At 44.0% G+C, this 17471-nt stretch overlaps 1 protein-coding gene across 7 annotated transcripts in view; it reads right to left on the bottom strand.

Moving 5' to 3' along the window:
- Nucleotides 1–254: 254 nt before the first annotated feature.
- Nucleotides 255–17471, bottom strand: part of NFIA (nuclear factor I A) — a 249925-nt gene continuing 232708 nt past the window's right edge. For all 7 annotated transcript variants that reach the window (XM_053951098.1, XM_053951095.1, XM_053951096.1 and 4 more), the window contains one exon: nucleotides 255–7525. In XM_053951098.1, coding sequence (XP_053807073.1) covers nucleotides 7508–7525 — 18 coding nt within the window. In that variant the 3' untranslated portion in view covers nucleotides 255–7507. The remainder of the gene's footprint in view (nucleotides 7526–17471) is intronic.

Genomic DNA, 17471 nt, shown 5'->3' on the forward strand with positions numbered 1-17471 from the left:
TCCGATATTGCGCGAGGAACGATTTTGTGCGACGGGGCACCAAAAACACGGGGAAGAGTGGCCAGTGTGACCAAAGTGACTCGATTTAACCAAATAACCCCATGATTTGGGATGAAGCTGCTGCCTGGGAGCCTGCCCAGGCTGCAGGGCTGGGGCCAGGAGAGGTTGATGCCCGCGGCGGCCGGCGATGCCCACGGTCCTACAGCCGCAACCCCACCCCGTGCCCGGCTGGGAGTAAATAACAACACGGCCTGTTAGCATTAGCAATTTTTTATTTTCCTTTTTTGTTGCATAGGAAATGCAGTACTTGCTTCCAGTAATTGTATTGTAATGTGAGAAGGTGGTAGCACTAATGGTTGAATACAAGAGTTAAACTAATCCACACCAGCTCAAAAAACCTGCGGAGACTTAGTTGAATAAGAATGGATGCCCACAGTGATTCTCAACCAATTACAATTTTTTTTCACAGAACACAGTAAAACTAAAATGGTAACTATGAGAGTCAATACAAGTATACTAGAGGCACGAGGGGCCTGACTCATAAAAAAAAATGAACACGACATGGTATTAACACGGGTGTCAAGTGAATTTGCAGCAGATCTTTCACACGGCCGGTGGAAATTTTAGCGCCTCAAATCTCAACCCGCCGCTGAGGGACTGGGCTGGGCTGGGGCAGAGTTCGGGAGAACCTGCACAGCCGGCCAAAATGGAGATTTCTCCTTGATTGTGTTTCCCAAGAATTTTGTGGCCCTGTCCCCAAGGCAGCAGTTGCAACAAGGACGAGCGGCATCGGTGGCGACTGCCGAGCCAGGCACTCTCGCCCTACCATGCTCTGTCTAGAAACTCATCTTCTTTTTGTTTTTCCCCTCATATTAATTTGTGGATGCAGATAAAAGGGGGGGGGGATTTCACCCAACACAATTGTTTTTGTTCATGCTCGAGCATAGAAGATTAACTAAGTGGAAAATAGTCTTCCCTAAAAAAAAAAAAAAAAAAAAAGCATCCAAAGTACAAAAGTTCACATTGCGGGCGAGCGCTCGCCCCGACGGAGGGTTTCTCTAGAGCTCAGAGGTAGCGATCGAGCGCGTTTTGTTCTGGTGCGGACAAGATCTCTTTTGTGATCGAGTCGTGGTGTCCCGAGCCCCCGGCACCGGCCGGAGCCGTCCTCCCCCTTTTCCTCCTGCCAACCTGCACCTCTGGGGCTTGGAGCATGGTCGTGCGCTGCCTCGCCTCCTCCACGGCCCCTTCCCACCGGTTCCTGGTCTCCGCGGGGCTGGGGGAGGCGGAGAGGGGAAGGGGAGGGAGAGCAGGGCCAGCGGGGCTCGCCAGGGCGAAGCCCACCCTCAATTTGGAGGAGAGGAGCCCACCAGCCTCCCGTGTTAATAGCAAAGGAGCTTTTATGAATCGGGCCCAAAGTTTTGTACAGAGTTTGTTTGAAGAAAAATATTGCAACTGTGCATGAAACTAAACAACCACATGAGGTTTTTTTTTTTTTTTTTTTTCTTTTTTTTTTTTTTTTTTTTTTAAAAGGGTTTTTTTCTTTCTATATGAGGAAGTCTGGTGTGAAGAAGGGTCAAGCATGGGTACCTGGTTCACCGCTGCCCATTAAGAAATCTCTCGCAACATGAGCTCGGTCTCGTTTGTGGGTTTAAAGGACTGTCCCTTCAATTTGAACTGTTCTTCAGAGCAAGCTCTCTGAATTCTTAGGGTAGCTTTTCGAGACGTAAATCTTACCAGGCACGGATTTCTGGTCTCAAACACCATGTCCTGCCCTCTAGGAAAAAAAAAAAAAAAAAAAAAAAAAAAAAAAGGAAAAAAAAAGGAAAAAAAAGAAAAAAAACCCAAAACACAAGTAATACTGAATTTAAGTAAATGTATACCTCCAAAATACTGAAAACACCCCAAATCAATAAAGACAGAATTTGCGTTCTCAGTGAAATATCTTTAAACCTATCTGACAAGAACCAAGTCAGAAAAAAAGACTAACATAACTTTGAGTAATATTCATACAGCTACTAAGCATTATGGAATAGCATGCATTAATATTGTACGGTTATTTTACATCACCTATATCAGAAGGTTCTGACAGACAGCGAAGGCTACCGGTGTAGAAAAATCTTACTTCAGAAGAGCAATATAATACAGATTTCACAGGCACTACATTTTAATATATCAGGTATTATGCTGGTTTTCTTATAATTCTTTCTGTCCTAAAGCTGGCATTATAACAATGACCGAAAAGGCAAGGATCGAAGTAAACGGAAAGTAGATACCAAAGTTGATATATTCTTTTCTTTTTTTTTTTCAGATAGATTAGTGCATAGTTTTCATGCAGATAAACACTGCTATGCATTTACATTGTTGGAAAGCAGAGTGAATTGAGCCCAAGTTGTCACATTTTTGTAAATCATTTTGCCAGCCTGTAATAGCACCATGTAATGGATTTGCATTAAACATTAAATTGATTTCAGAATTGGTGACACAGTATTCACTACAGTTAAGTGCTATGGAATAGCTTCAATGTTACCTGCTATATATCAAAGCAATTTTCATCCCACTGCTTTTTTATTGGAAAAAATAAAAGGAAAATGTACTCGATACTAATTAGACTATTGCGCAGCCTTGGACTTGATGATGGCATAGCTGGGTTTACTGTCAAACAGTAATACATGCATTGACTTCAAGACAAAATTGGCATTGTAAGCTTGATTTAATGAAAATCCTGCCTAGCAGGCAGTGTTAACTTCACAAGACCTGCCTCCGACAGACCTCATGAGGTTGAATTTGTTATTTATTTATTGTTTAGGTGCCATTGAAGCTCTCCTTACATTGTCATGCCGGTTATGGTTTTAATTTTGTTCGATGGAGGCCTTCTACCAACAAAAAAAAAAGAAAAAAAAAGATATTTCCAGAGACACAATGCAAAGTACAATATTAACTGACATTCTTTAAAAAAAATAATTCACCACAAGGAAAAAAAACCTGTTTTAGGCTATGTATCTGGGTTTTTTTGTATTTTTGTACAGTAAATATTTTATAACACTGTTACTACAAAGCTGCAAATATACGGAACAAAGAGAACTAGAGAAAGAAAAAAAAAATGTTAGAGGGATTTTGCATATTCCTGTGGGCTGACTGAATACTGTGGAGTTGAGAAAACTTGGTGTTTCTTTTCCCCTTCGACCTTAAGGGGAGGGGGAACAAGCAACAGAGACAAAGTGTACCATGGCTGCCTAAACTCGAAGCCTGAAAGTTTTTTTTTTTTATTATAAAGGAAGAAGAATAAATAATAATGGCATTGCTGGGGTGTGCGGCATGAGAAAAGCAAGTGCCCTCGCTCAAAAAAAAAAAAAGAAAAAAAAAAATTAAAAAAACCCGAAAAAAAAAGGGGGAAAAAAAAGAAAGGAATTAACTTGGGAAAAAGTCAATTCGCGCTAAGCCATCCCTAGGGCTTTAATTTTGGGTGGGCGGGGGTGGGCACAGGTCAGAGAATTTGTGCGTCTGACAGTTCTGGAGAGAAGGAGGCGGGGAGGAAAAAAAGTTGTTGGGTGACTCCAAAGGAGCGCCCGGCGCGGGGCCGGGGCTCCGCCGCCGCCCGCACGCCGGGGCCATCCAGGGATGGATGGGTGGGTGGGCAGCTGGTGGGTGGGTGGATGGAGGGATGGATGCCCCGTCCCTCCTGCCCATCCCTGCTCGCCTCCCCGCTCCTCTAAAGGAGGACTAAAACACTGTTTGTTCTCTACACCTGCACAGAACGGAACTGCCGCGTTTCCTGCGTGAGAGGAAGGTGAACGCAAACTGAATTTAGTGTGTAATACTTTACAACCCCTGTTGGTTAACACCCTTGACCTCCTACCTAATGTTTTAAAGCCTTTAAAACATTTTTTTTTCTCGCAATTCTGCTCAGAGTTCCCTAACTTTAGCGTCATCAAACTTAATATGACAAAAATACCTTCAAAAATACAGCATACCTGTAATGTCCATTTACAATGGTTCTTCAGTAGCCTATACTTCTCAAGCATAGGAATATGCTATACCATTGAGAGAAGAAAAATAACTGTATTTAAATACATACAAAAAAAGGAAACGGGAAAGTTTTTAACTTAAATCCAGTTCCCAAAGGAAAAAAAAAAAAAAAAGCAATTCTATGAACGCTGCCTTTATAACGAACAATCAGAAATTCCACTAAGCTAATTTGACAGAAATTTTTCCTCATTTAAACAACATTACAAAAGTCCTGCATTATAAAATAGGGTAGAATAAATCAGTGTAATCAATAAAACTATACAACATACAAATTACATATCTTCTGAGTGGGCAGTTTAATTCTCTCTCTTTGCAGCCATGACTACAACATGCTCACTAAAAACAACTAACTGCCCAAACTATTGCTTAGTTTGTTTTGTTTAAAAAAGGGTGCAATTTTATTGTATATACAACCAATTTACTGGTAATACCTTGTCTCATAGCAAGGTTCTGACAAAATGTTTGTCTAGGCTTTTTTCCCTTCACTGTGAAGCACTGAAAGCTGCTATTTTTTTTTTTTTTAGTGCACATATGTCTTAATAAAGTAATGCCCAGCTAAGTGCTATAGGGAAGGCAAAGGATGCTGGCTAGAGGATGTGATACCATATACTAACAATCACACAATACAATAGAGCAAAATGACTACTCAACCACTTATCAGACACATATGAAAATCCAAAACATTTTATTTTTTCCTTAAATAGAGAATAACCAGTAAACAATTTTCAGAACTTGGAAGTTTAAAAACGTGCATATAAAAATGGGCATTATATACTTTTATTGAATGTGGATTGATTGCAGTCTGCTAATAAAAATGGGTGTGGGATCTGAAGAAAAAGGAAGTTGTTTTTTTTTTTTTTAAGGCTTGCTTGTGAAAGGAACAGTTGTAAAACAAAAATTGCTTGAAGCAGGGTTCAGCTTAGTGCTTCACAGTTTGACTGCTTCTCTAAGAAGAGCCCTTCCTGCATGTGCATTCAAAAATCACAAAAGTACAAAGACAAACACCTAAAACACACTGCGTCAAGTGCAGCACCAACTTTGGTCAAATAAAAAAAAATTAAAAGAAAAATTAATAATTGCTAAGCTTTTCTACATGATATAAGCAGGTATTGCATATTTTCATATATCTGGGAGAAAACAAAACAAAAAAAGGAAGACTCCAAATAAAAGGTAAAATGCAGCAACATCCAAAAATACTGATAATCTAGCATCTACAGATCTCAGAATAGCACTGCCACTGACCATACAGGACAATAAACACTACTCCTATCTGCGGAACAACTAACATCCTATTTAATTCTAGATGTTGGAACTGACAATGGCTGACATAAAAGTCACATTTACAAAAAGTGTCTCCAAATGCTTGACTAGGGAAAAACCCCTTTCAATATAGGAACATGTGCAACAATTCCACAAATAATCGCTATCCAGGGCAAGGCACATTGATATGGAATTTTTTTTTTTTTTTGTTTCGTGCAAATTAAGAAAACAAAACAAAACATCGTTTCAGGGAAAAGATGAGGAGCAAAGTGTCTTCCCAAGAATTTCAGTTACTTGATTGTATAGGACAGTAGTAGAAACCCTTCTGAAGGGTCGAACAAACATAGTTTAAAGGCAAGTGCCTGGAATAGGGATTACAATATTGTGTCTTAATGCACTCTACTTTACCCTACATTAACTATATAAAAATTAGTTACTAACACTAGAACATGCAGAGACTTTCTCTGATTAGCTGGACTCGCCAACCAGAACGTATATATATGTATAGTATAGGAAACCTTCTTAAAGTTGCATGTGAAGCAAAGGGGTGCTCCGCTGTCTGATAGAAAAAATCACTTGCACTCTTTTTTTTTTTCTTTTTTTTTCCTTTTTTTTGTACATAAGATACAGGACGTTTGGGGTCCAAACTTTTTTTTTTTTTTTTTTTTTTTTTCATTTTCTACTTATTTGTCTGTTTTTTTTCTTTTTTTTCTTCTTCAGCAAGTGCCCTTGCTTTGAACTGGCATAAGTTGTAAGAAGATCAGCATCATTCGTTTCTGTAATGATTTCTTCACAGTCCAGAAAATGTACCAGTTCAGGGACACGAAGGTGTTTTACTTTCTGGACCGTTCTCTCTTATTCCCAAGGTGTTTGAGAACTGATAAACCCTATATTGCCGGAAACACGTAAAATTTGTCAGAATTGGCATAATCCATTATAGTGACTTTTAGCTTATAAAATTAACAGATATTATGATTTCATTTTAGTTATGTGCTTTGATAACAGAAAATGATTAATTAGCATTTAATGTAGTTAACATATTGTGGTAAAAGCACCATTAGATTTGTTTTTTTTTTTTAATTTTCCTTCAGTTTTAAAGGGATACAAGTTCAACAATAAAAAACATAAAAAGCAAAAATAGCTCCCCTTTTTCTTGCAAGGCTGTTTTTTACCCCAATAATTTAGAGTCCTGGGGTGGAAGGACTTGGAAAACAAAAATAGAATTTTCAACAATCTCTATCTTACAAAGATATTTAGCTATCCAATGAAATTGCACTTTACTCAATTCAAAATTCGATTGTTTTGATTGATTCCTGTCAGTTTCTGTCAAAACAGACCAACTTCCCCATTTCTGCGTGAATTTTTGTGTAATTGTTGAAAATTGTTGAAAAATGTTTTTTTTTAAAATGTAAGTGCAGCATTTCAAACTTTTTTCTTTTTTTTCTTTTTTTTTTTTTTTAGTGAATAGTAGTAGTTTGATGTTTTAAATCGCTCTGCAATCGAGTGGAAAAAAATTGTTGACAATGCTCTTATGGTTCATGTTACGTCTCTAAGTGCCGACTGTAAAAAAAAAAAAAAAAAAAGAAAAAAACCCCAACAACAACAACAAAAAAAAGAAACCTGCATTTTTTTTTCCCCGATATGTTACAGAAAAAAAAAAAAAACATGCTCTATGTCTGTCCGGTAAGTTATATATTGCAGAATTCAGCTACTACAAAAGTTATAGTTTAAGTGTGTTTCATGATTTCTCAAGAAGTCTCACACCTGTATGGGAAAATCCGATGAGGATACTGTAAAACAGTTAGGCTCCATATGGAAAGTGTGTTACAACAGCGAGTTGGTAAGCAGCAGCAGAGGCTAGTTCTACTCAGTGTCACCTAACGCTTACACTACCAATGAAACACTTCAAAAGTTATGAAGCCCAACCATTTCCAGCACCATATGAGAAATTACAACAGTCCTAAAGTTGTCTAAAAAAAAAAAAAAAAAAAATTAAAAAAAAAAAAAAAGAAAAATTAAAATCAAATCTCGAGAGAAAGTTACGGCCTTTGCCATTCAACCATAACGTTTGCCATTTCCATGTACGAGTTTGCTGCCGGTGTCTGCTCGCCTCCCCTTCCGCCGATGTGAAGTCGCTGCGCTGCGTTGCTGCTGCTTCCGTGTTACAGAGGTGGGAAGGGGTCTGGTGGTCTGTCCGGTGCGTGGTGGGAAGCGGAGACTTTTATCCCAGGTACCAGGACTGCAAATAGAGAAAGGAGAAGCGTCAGCCCCGGCCGCCCGCACTCGCCGCTTCCCCAAGGGCTCCGGGCACGGCCGCCAGCCTCCTCCGCCAAGAGGGGGGCTAATTGAGACCGTGACGAATTGACCTAATTACAAAGCTTAATTAAAAATACTGTACAAATCAATATATTTTTTTTTCCTCGCCGACAGTCGCTGGACATAGCTACAGATGAATGCGGGGGTCATGTCACGTTACAAGTTATCAATCTTTTTAATAGATGATGGCTTGAAGATCCCTCCAGTTCACTTTTGTCTAATCCCCTGAAAAGGCGATACACATTCGCCTCTCTGTGCCATTTATCACCCTGCAGTCGGGGTTTTCTTGGGTATTTAGGCATGTGCCAGCATAAGCATCTGTTGCTTTATACTGCCCTGCTTCAACTGTCTCGCTGGAACAGATGCACAGAAATTCAACAACAGGGCTGTTTTCTTAGGAGAAATGTGGATCACTACAGAAAAGCCAGGATAAAGCAAATCTGGGGGAAAGTGGATCAGTGAAAATGTCCCGTACCTCTGCCCATACTTGTGTTTCAAAACAAAACCTGGGCCTCAACTAATAGCTTTTCTTTGGGAAAATATTTTTTTTTTCTTTTTCTTCTTTTTCCCAAAGGGAGGGAATTCCCAGGGAATTCAGCCCCGCAACAATACCGTCCTTAACCCAACGGCGCAGATGCCCGGAGCACAGAAAGCAATTCCGCTCCTCCATAGGAAAATAAACACAGTTGGGAAGCTGGAGTGGGCTCTGCTGGAGCCGGGGCAGTGCCACCGCACCGGGGAGAGCCCATCCCGGCCCCGGCAGGGTCAGCCCAACCTGAACCCGCGATGAATGAGAGCAGTGTTAGGCCCTGGGACCGTGCGCGCGGGGGGATGCTCCTTGGCAATGACATATTGCTGTGGGAATACACCAACAAGCAGCAACTATTTAGCCTGGAGTAAAGTAATACAACAAGAAAGACTCAGGTATTAAAGAGCTGTTGCTGATACCCCCCGTTTTTTGCTGGGGCTCCTGTAATATATGAGGTGCGTCTGTGTGCGCGCACGGACCGATGACAAGTTTTACCAAGTTTTTCCTCCGCTCCTTTTCGGCCTCTGACGTGATTGATAGCACAATCAGCTCCGGGAGGACTTATGAACATTTACGGAAGACTGTGAGGCAAGTTTCATGTGGGACTTGGAGATTATGTGGTCTTGCCATGGAGGTAGGAACTGATAAAATAAATAGCAGGATTGGAGAAGTTGTCCTGCTTCCAATACACCTCATTAACTAACTCTTCCTCCGCTCGCCCTTCTGAATACAAACACACCGGTCCCATATCGGCTCCATCTATTGCCTACAGATTTTATATTTAGACTTACTCAGGCTGCAATTAAACGAAATAGTTCTCATATGTAAAGTTTATAAACAGAGGAAAGTTCTGGCAGGGTTCGTGAAGCAGAGCCAAGTCCCATTCTCCTCCCTGACTGCGGGGCCCTACTGATTTTTAGGTGGGTGCAGGGACGTGGAGTGTGGGCTGTGCTGTGCTGGAGATATCTCCAACCACCGCCAGCACCTCCGCCCATTGCCAGCTTCCAACTTCTCCAAACTTTTCAGGGTCATCCCTCAAGCTTTTTGTTTGAGTGTGACAGTTTTTGGCCAGAGTGGGAACTGTGGCACTGCCCAGAGGGGAGGAGAGGGGGTAAAGTCCAAGAAGGGAGGGAGTAGAGGGGTTAAAACTGCAAGGTAAAGGAGCAGAGGGGTTACAAACTGAGGTGATGGAGTAGAGGGGTTACAGACTGAGAGATGACGGGAGTTAGGGGGGTTAAGACTGAGGTGATGGAGTGGTAGGGGTAAAGACTGAGAGGAGATGGGGTAGAGGGGTTGGACACTGCGAAGTGATGGAGTAGAAGGGCTGAACGCTGTGAGGTGATGGAGTAGAGAAATTAAAACTGAGAGGTGATGGAGTACAGAGGTTAAAAATTTAGAGGCCATGGAGTAGAGGGGTTAAAACTGCGAGGTGATGGAGTGGAAGGGTTAAAGGCTGCGAGGCCGTGGAGTGGAGGGGTTGAACAGTTCCAGGCGATGGTTCCCATCTCTGCTGTCCGGCTGCTCCATGGCCACTGGCCCGGCACATGGCCCGCCGGCGGCGGGAGCCGCTGCCCTCGCCACTCCTCCCTCGTTTCAAAAGCGGATTTTTTTTTCTTTTTTTTTTTTTTTTTTAAGCAGGAAATAAAAAAAAAAAAAAAAAGGAAAAAAAAAAAAAAAAAAAAAAAAGAAAAGAAGCGCAGAGGTTGCGGAGGTGGGGCCGCGCGGGGCCGGGGCTGGCGGCGCTGGGGTCCCGTGGCCCGCCCGGGCTCCGCCGCCCCCCCGCCCCTCGGTCCGTGTGTCCGGCCGCCCCGGCCGCTCCGTCGGTCCGTCCCCCGCCGCCCCGCGCTCCTTCACGCATCTCGCTATTCACCCCGCGCCTCGCAGACAAGGTTACCCCAGAGCGGCTCTGTAATCCTTCACTGAAATAGGCTTTATTGATTGCTCTGGTCTATTGTTCCCTTTTCAAGTCCCCCAAGTTCAAGTTCATCCCGGTGTTACATCATGTCTCGTTGCTAAGGGCAACCAGACAGCCCCAGACGTGACCGCCATCCGCAAGCGCGGCGCTGCGCCCTCCCACCGCCGCCAGCCGCGCTGACGTCGAGCCCCGCTCCCAACACACTGAACTATTTATTCTGCCTAATTTATGACCTCCACAGCAAGAGAGACCCCCACTCCAAAAACCAACACTGTTGTATATTTAATTAATCTGTCTTTCTCTGGCACTTGGGAAAGTTAGACAAAGGTCTAATTATTGTGTGTCGCTCCCCACACTTTTCTTTTTGGGGTGACTATTTGCATGGGAAAAGAAACGGCGAGGCTGGGCGCGAGTCCCCTCCCTCCAAAACACCTTTTTTTTCCCCCCTGCCCTATTGACATTTCATGAAATACTTTAGCTGCTTAAGGGAATTAGAAAAAAAAAAATCTGATGTGAATGTAACTCCTTCGGAGTTGGTATTCAGTAACACAAATCAACTCATGACATGTTTAAATTTAAATGCTAACCACACACTCTGCGAGTTACTTTAAAGGTTAGTTTTTAATCAATAGAAGTTGCTGACTCGGGAGTTTTGAGCGGCGCAGTGCAGCTCTGGGGCCTTTGTCTCGCGTTGGGCTTTCAAACTTTTTTTTTTCCTTGAGATGATTTTAGCAATGATTTGCAGACACAGAGCGCTATTGTGCTCCTGACTAGCAACATGTCAATAAAGGAGTAGAGTTACCATGCACTAGGGTGTCAATATGACTCCTGCAGACACTGCTCGGCCTTAATACCAATGAAAAACTTAACCCTTACAGGAGAGACCCAAACCAAACCGCATGCTTGTTTCGAAACTTCCTTGCCGGGGCTCCGCATGGCCTTGAGTGAAAAGCTGCTTTTATGGCACCCAAACTCGGAGCGCTTCGCCAACAGCTGCGTCCCGCTCCGCCTGCTCCTGCAGCCCCACTTGGATGAGATGTTTTATGGGCTGAGGCAGCAGAACAGCGAGACAGAGCGTGCATTTACCCAGCAGATCCCACCAGCACCGCTCTCGGGACACCGGTTTAATTTAGAGCATCTTACAGCTGAAGCGCACACACAGAATGATCCTCCTTTTTCTGCTAATCATTTTAATATTAAGATCTCATATCCCCCTCAAGCCTCCTATACACGTCTAAGTCTTCCAGGATTAGGGCTGAAGAGCACCATTGTTCCTCTGGAGCACCTGTGAAACTTCTCTGCTAGGGAGAAGGAGACCTCTGGCCTCAAATGAAAACGTCTAGGAAGCGTATTAGGCACTTGGAGACCCGATAGCTGGGACCTATCAAGGGTTTTTTTGCATGATTAGGGAGCTTAGAATGGAAAAAAAAAAAAGAAGCCTGGATCCCTACACTTAGATGGCTGAAGTATTTTGTGCCTTGCTTTAGAGCGCTGCTCAATGTCTAAGCACCTCACCCATTTCATCCCTTCAGTTCTGTAACCTATCCGACTGCACCCACTCGGAGAAGGCGGTGTTGCCTTTCTTAATTTAAAATCTCCATTTAAATCATGGGCCCTATCACAGTACAGTCACGATGATATTATCTCCGTGCTTTTTCATAAAAGAGCCGGTGTTTTATTTCCCTTCTATTTACTTTGCAGTACTGCTCTCCCAGCGAGTTTAGAGCTAAATGCACCCACTGGAGCTAAAGGTCCTGCTCAGTAAAATTGCTGCCACACAGTTGTCGGTGCAACTGTGAGTGTGTATTGTCCTGCCGAGCATCTCGCTGTCCTTCTCCAGCGCTCAAGGTGAAACATCAGAAAGAATTCTGCAGTCCGGTACGAGATCTTTGCTTCCCTTTCTCCAGTCAAATGAAGAAGTAATCTCATCAGGTTGAAAAGTGCTGACTAAGGATTTAATAAAGTGCCTGCAGATGTGTGTCATCTCTAAGGTATTCAACTCATGTAATGCAAAACAGTTCCACACTGAATGTGCTTATAAAATTCCATTTAACCATTGCAGAGCTCTATTTTACTGTTCTCCGAGGAGTATTATCACACTTTTTTTCCCCCTCCCTAATTTACAGCACCATGAAAGTTGAAACTCGTATTTGAGAATCCTCACAGTAGTAAGGTTTTATGATCCATAAACAATATCTACTTGACTGAATCCTAAGCAGGAAGTCTGAGATGGCAGTTATGGTTCTCTGATAGTGCAAGTCTTTTTGTTTCTTATGCACTCCTGGAGATAGCAGAGACACACAGAAATCGTCCAGCCACTCCTGACAATCAGCTCCTTTCTATGGGAAGAACAGCAAGGAAACAATCCGTGATTCTGGATATTTAACAAAGTGCCTCATCAACTCCTGTAGCAGTTTCTGCCTGAGTCAGGAGCCCAGGAACAGGCCCATTGTTTATAGAAACCGTCTCAAACCAGCCTTCCTGCATGCCGTCCCTCACCCCCAGCCTCGCCGCGAGCACTGCTCACGTGTTTCCAACCAGAAAGACAATCCAACCCCAACTTGTTCCATTCGCTTCTACCTGCACATCTCCTGCCCCAACAATGGGACCTTTCAGCTCGCGCAGAAAGCCAGGGCTGTGCACCCTCCCTATCTGTTTTTCGAATTAAGAAGTTAAACAAAAGTCCTCAAGGGCAAAGTTTAACGCTGCGGAAGGAGGTTGTTAATGTGGAATCCAGAACTGGGTGTGACAGTTGGCTTATTTCTCCGGGCGATGTAGGTTATTTAAGGACATTCACACGTTTGAAACTCTGACAAACTCCACGCACAGCAGCTTTGGCTTCCCCGTACCCACTCAGGGCTCAGACCTGCTCAGTGATTGCCATTTTCTGTAGGTTGAAGCCCAGTTTGTGTGCCCAGCGGCGCGACGGGTCGATGCCATCGGGACTTCAAACGCGGCCGTTGCTGCCCCGGGCGCGTGCAGGAAGCGATCGCTGCACGGGCCCGGGTGGGAAAACCCACCTGTGATAAGAGCCCAAATAAAATAAAACCCCACAGCTTTGGAGATCGCCGGCAAAGCGGCTGTTTGGGCAGCCCAGCTGAACCCAAGCCACGACCGCTGGCACCTGTGAGGTCTCACTGCAGAGCGTTGTTTTGTTTGGGGATGACATTTCAGTCACCTCAAGAACTTTTGAGGCTCTCACGTACATTAACCCCGGGGAGGTGAATTGGGGTAACAAGTCCTTCTGGTTGCAAAGATAAAAGGAGAATGTGAGCAGTTAGGCAGTGAACTGGGCCTTTTGGCATCACCTTGTGAGAGGTGCCGGGAAGGCTCTTCCCCACGGTGCGTCGTGTGAAAGCAAGGGGACAAAACTCGGCCTTTGATGCCACTTCAAAAGGGTTGCCAGGGTGAGGGGAGACAGTGGCAGTTCAGCTTCTGGTGAGACTGGCTGGAGGACTCCTGCAGACACAGCAACTGCCTCTGCTTTACCCCACATCTGAATTCATCCCACTCTTCTAGTGCTTCCTCCAGAGTTTCTCCAGGCCCAAAATCTGATCCTACTGTGTAGGACCCAAAGGTGAATATAAAAGACAAGGTCACCTTTGTGCCTATGGAAGTTATTTTCTTAGAGCTGGAATTAATTATTTAGTAATTATATTTTCCAGACTGAAATACCAGCAGGGATGTAAGTAGCATGTTGGTCATCCCCAAAGGGACATAAAACAGTGAGAGAATCTTCTGGTTGTCCAACATCCGCACCGGGGAGAGTCACACGCCCCACTCTGAGCACATTTATATTGTCTGGAGGCAGATAAAACCTTTCCCAGGAGGGACGCTGGTCTCCAGGCAATGCATACAGTAGCTCAGCATCCAATAGTATTTGCGGGAATGCCAGTTGTGGCAAACTGCATTAAATTACGTGCAATAATTTTGTAATATGCACTTTTGCCTGCTGACTATTAAAAATGTATAGTTGTCCAAAACCACTTCTCTCCTGGGACCAACAAACTCACTTCAGGCAAGATTTCTGCTTGGGTTCAAACCTCAAGTTGGGAACAGCTAGTGTTTTTAAATAAGTCACCCCAAACCCTCCCAAACCTATGAAAACACACTCATACAGTAACTCCTGCTGTTGTTCCAGACATCTGAATGTTCCAGTAAAGTGTCCCAGCTGGCCCCAGATGTTTCTTAAGTATAAACCAATGCTCTGCTCTGAGTGCTGGACCCCCTGCTGCCCCGACCTGGAGCTCAGCGGATTAAAGATTGACTGCGCTATGACATATTCGCATTTAGCCTGAATATAATACAGCAAAGACTTATCAATGGCAAATGTTTGAAATGTAACCCAGTCAGCAGAGTAGGCTGGCACTCTGAATATGATGTATAAATAATGTATGGGAACTTAAGATCTAAATTAGATCTACAGGAAGAAAACTTTCCCTTTTCTCTGCCTCTAAAAGAAAAGTTCTCTCACAATGAGGTCATTTTCCTACTCGTCTTTTGGTTTACAAAATTGCTTTTAGGCAGAGGGTCTTGCCTTTACTTGGGGAACATTTTGCCAGTTACAGTTTTACTCCAGTCATCTAAAAAAACAAGCAATGAAGTTCACTTATTTGTTAGTAAATTGACTTTGAAATCTGCAAAATAACTTCTAAACTTTGCGTGGTCGGCTGAAAGCTGACTGCAGCCATGCTAAACTGCAACCCTTGCTGTTAAAAAAAAAAAAAAAGATAGTGAAGGGAAAGAGAGAGAGGAAAAAGAAAGGGAGAAAGAGAGAGAAACAATCCCATTTTGGTTTTTGTTAGAGGACGGCATACTACATAGATCAGAGACTTTTCAAAAAATAAAAACCCCCACTGTACACAAAGCACAGGAAAATGTGAGGAAAAAAGGAAAAACCTAAAAGCAGCTTAGAATGTGTTAACTCTGCCATTCTGTCAGCTTAAAGAGTATTTTATGCTTGATCAACAGCTCTCTTTTATTATGCTTTTCTTTCATTCATTCAAGACATCAAAGACCAGAACCACCAGTGTACCTGATCTACCAGAAGAACTTGTAAGGGTGTTCTAAAGAAACGGGGGTATTGGGAGCCAGACACCCCTGCGGACAAGGCAGTTCAAAGAGAATATTTCAACAATGATTACATTTTGTAAATCTTTGTACGAAAGACAGCTTATTTCCTGCTTTTTTCATGAAAAATAGATTCTATCCATTAAAGTGAGCCCACAGTATGAAAGTTACTTGAGATCTGAGGTACAGCAAGAGGATTAAGTGGAGGGTGAGATGAAATCTTTGAGAGAGACGATGGCTTTCTCTGATATTTGTCGCTGCCATAGGGTTTTCTGAGTGGGCTAGAAACCTTTTTTTAATTTTTTTTTTTAAATTTATTTGTAGACTTGCTGGTGGCAGCGAAGCCGTTTGTAAAAGCAAAATAAACTGGAATGAATCAGAAAGGAAAATCGCAACAAATAAAAAAAGGAACAGAGAAAACAAACGGCTGCAAAAAAACCTTCTGACATGTTTGAAAGGAAAACTATATATATTTGCCCCGCTCTGAAAATCGCAGGCGAGCCATTTAAATCCTGCAGACAACTCCGAAGTGCAGCACACAGACCCAAGCCAGCTGTTTACTTTTCCAAGCCCGTGGTGGTTTCTGCATTGATAAACTATATAACCTCACACACACAGAAGAGATTTTAGCTATGCCAGACCTCATTGCTCTGTCCCGCTCTCTTTATGTGCTGTCACAGAATAAAAATGATCCTAACACAAACCCTGAAATAAGATCTCGCTCCAGAAAGAACATCTTTGTAGATATTTCCTGAGTTGCTGCCAAGCGGGATTTTTTTCGCCCATTCATCCTTTCAAAGTTTTGCTATATACATAGCCAAAATTGTTCGGGAGTAATCAGAAATGACCAAAATATGACCCCCTAGCCAAGGCCAGCTGCGGGCAGAAGGGGAGGAAGCTGCCCCACGCCTGTGGCTGGGACGACAGCCACCTCTGCCACCACACCTGGGTGACACCCGCCAGCATCGGCACCTCGCTCCCCTCTTCTGTACATACTTTTGCAAGAGAAGAAGGGAACAGCGGGATGCATGGAATCAAAGAGGCAAACCCACCTTTAAACCCACCAAACTTTAAACCCATCTCATGGTTTACATCTACTCATTTCGAGGTAAAAGCAAATGCGCTGCGAGGGGGGCTGAGTTTTGCACTTTACGCCTCCTTTTTAGACAGCCCCGCATTTTTCTCTGCTGGAGGCACAGTTAAATTTGCTCGGGAGTGCAACAATCCCATATTTCTTACAGCAGATCTCCCTCATTTCTTTCCTTTTATGAAACAACACGTGCACGGGGACTTGGAGCCGCTTATAACCTCATGCCGGGAAGTCCCGTGGAAACTGGGGCGGCAGACACACTGCTGCGACGGGACTTTCCAGCATTTTGCTTGGATGAAAGCAAAACCCTCTGGCTCCCCAAACTACAGCTCCCCCCCTGGACATGGCACAAAAGCCGCTGGGTGCCCGGGGACCCCCAGGGTGGGTGCCCAGGGCCTGCGGCGGCTCCGCTCCCAGCCCCTCAGGGCCGCCCTCAGCCCGGCCCAGGCTCCCAAGTTCAAGTTCAGGTTTAAGGGAAATAAACCGCTCCTCGGGAGCCTGCAGCCAGCCCTCATTTCCATGTGATCCCTCTGAACTTCGCCTGTGCCAGCGCGCCCTGTTTCCAGGGCCCGCCGAAGGAATGTTTTACAGTTAGAGCCCGCAGTGCTTTCTCAGGCATTTCAGACCCAGAGGCCCAAGTTTCAAGCTGCAGCATTAAAAGTTTCCACAGAGCTACTGCAGAGAGAGGGAGGGAGGGGAGGGGGGAGGGAAATGAGGAGAACAATATAGTCTTAATTGTCTCTATATAGCTCCACAGTTAAAGTATTACTTTTTAAAGGGACATAATTTATTCTGGAGGCACGGTGTTATAACAACCAGTACATACTTTCACCGCGGCGTAACCCGCTCTATTCTTCATTGTGCTTTCCGGTGGTGTTGCTTTTGCAGAACTCCTTGTTACGCCGTCCCCAGTACTGTACTTACAGTTTTATTCAATTTAAGCCAGTTCCTGCAGTCCTCAGGCGAGCAAAACCGCCCCCCCCCCCCCCTCCCCAAGCCTCGGGAGTTCTGCCTGCACCAGGACTGCAAAAATAATCTCCCCTCAACCACCGTTTTTCTCCCCCCAAAAGTTTCTTTACTTTTATTGCTTTAGACAATCGGGGAAAGTCATCCAAAGAAAATCAACCCCCAGCCTGGGCCTCCCAGGCTCGGCTCGCAGCGAGACAGCCCGAGCACACACGCACAGACGCACACGTACACACACACAGGGGTTTGCCCTGCACTCTCCTGCCCCGTCCCGTGCCGGCCGAGCCACAGGAGCTACG

This window comes from Vidua chalybeata, chromosome 9 (genome assembly GCF_026979565.1).
Source record: "Vidua chalybeata isolate OUT-0048 chromosome 9, bVidCha1 merged haplotype, whole genome shotgun sequence".
NCBI classification, from domain to species: Eukaryota; Metazoa; Chordata; class Aves; order Passeriformes; family Viduidae; genus Vidua; species Vidua chalybeata.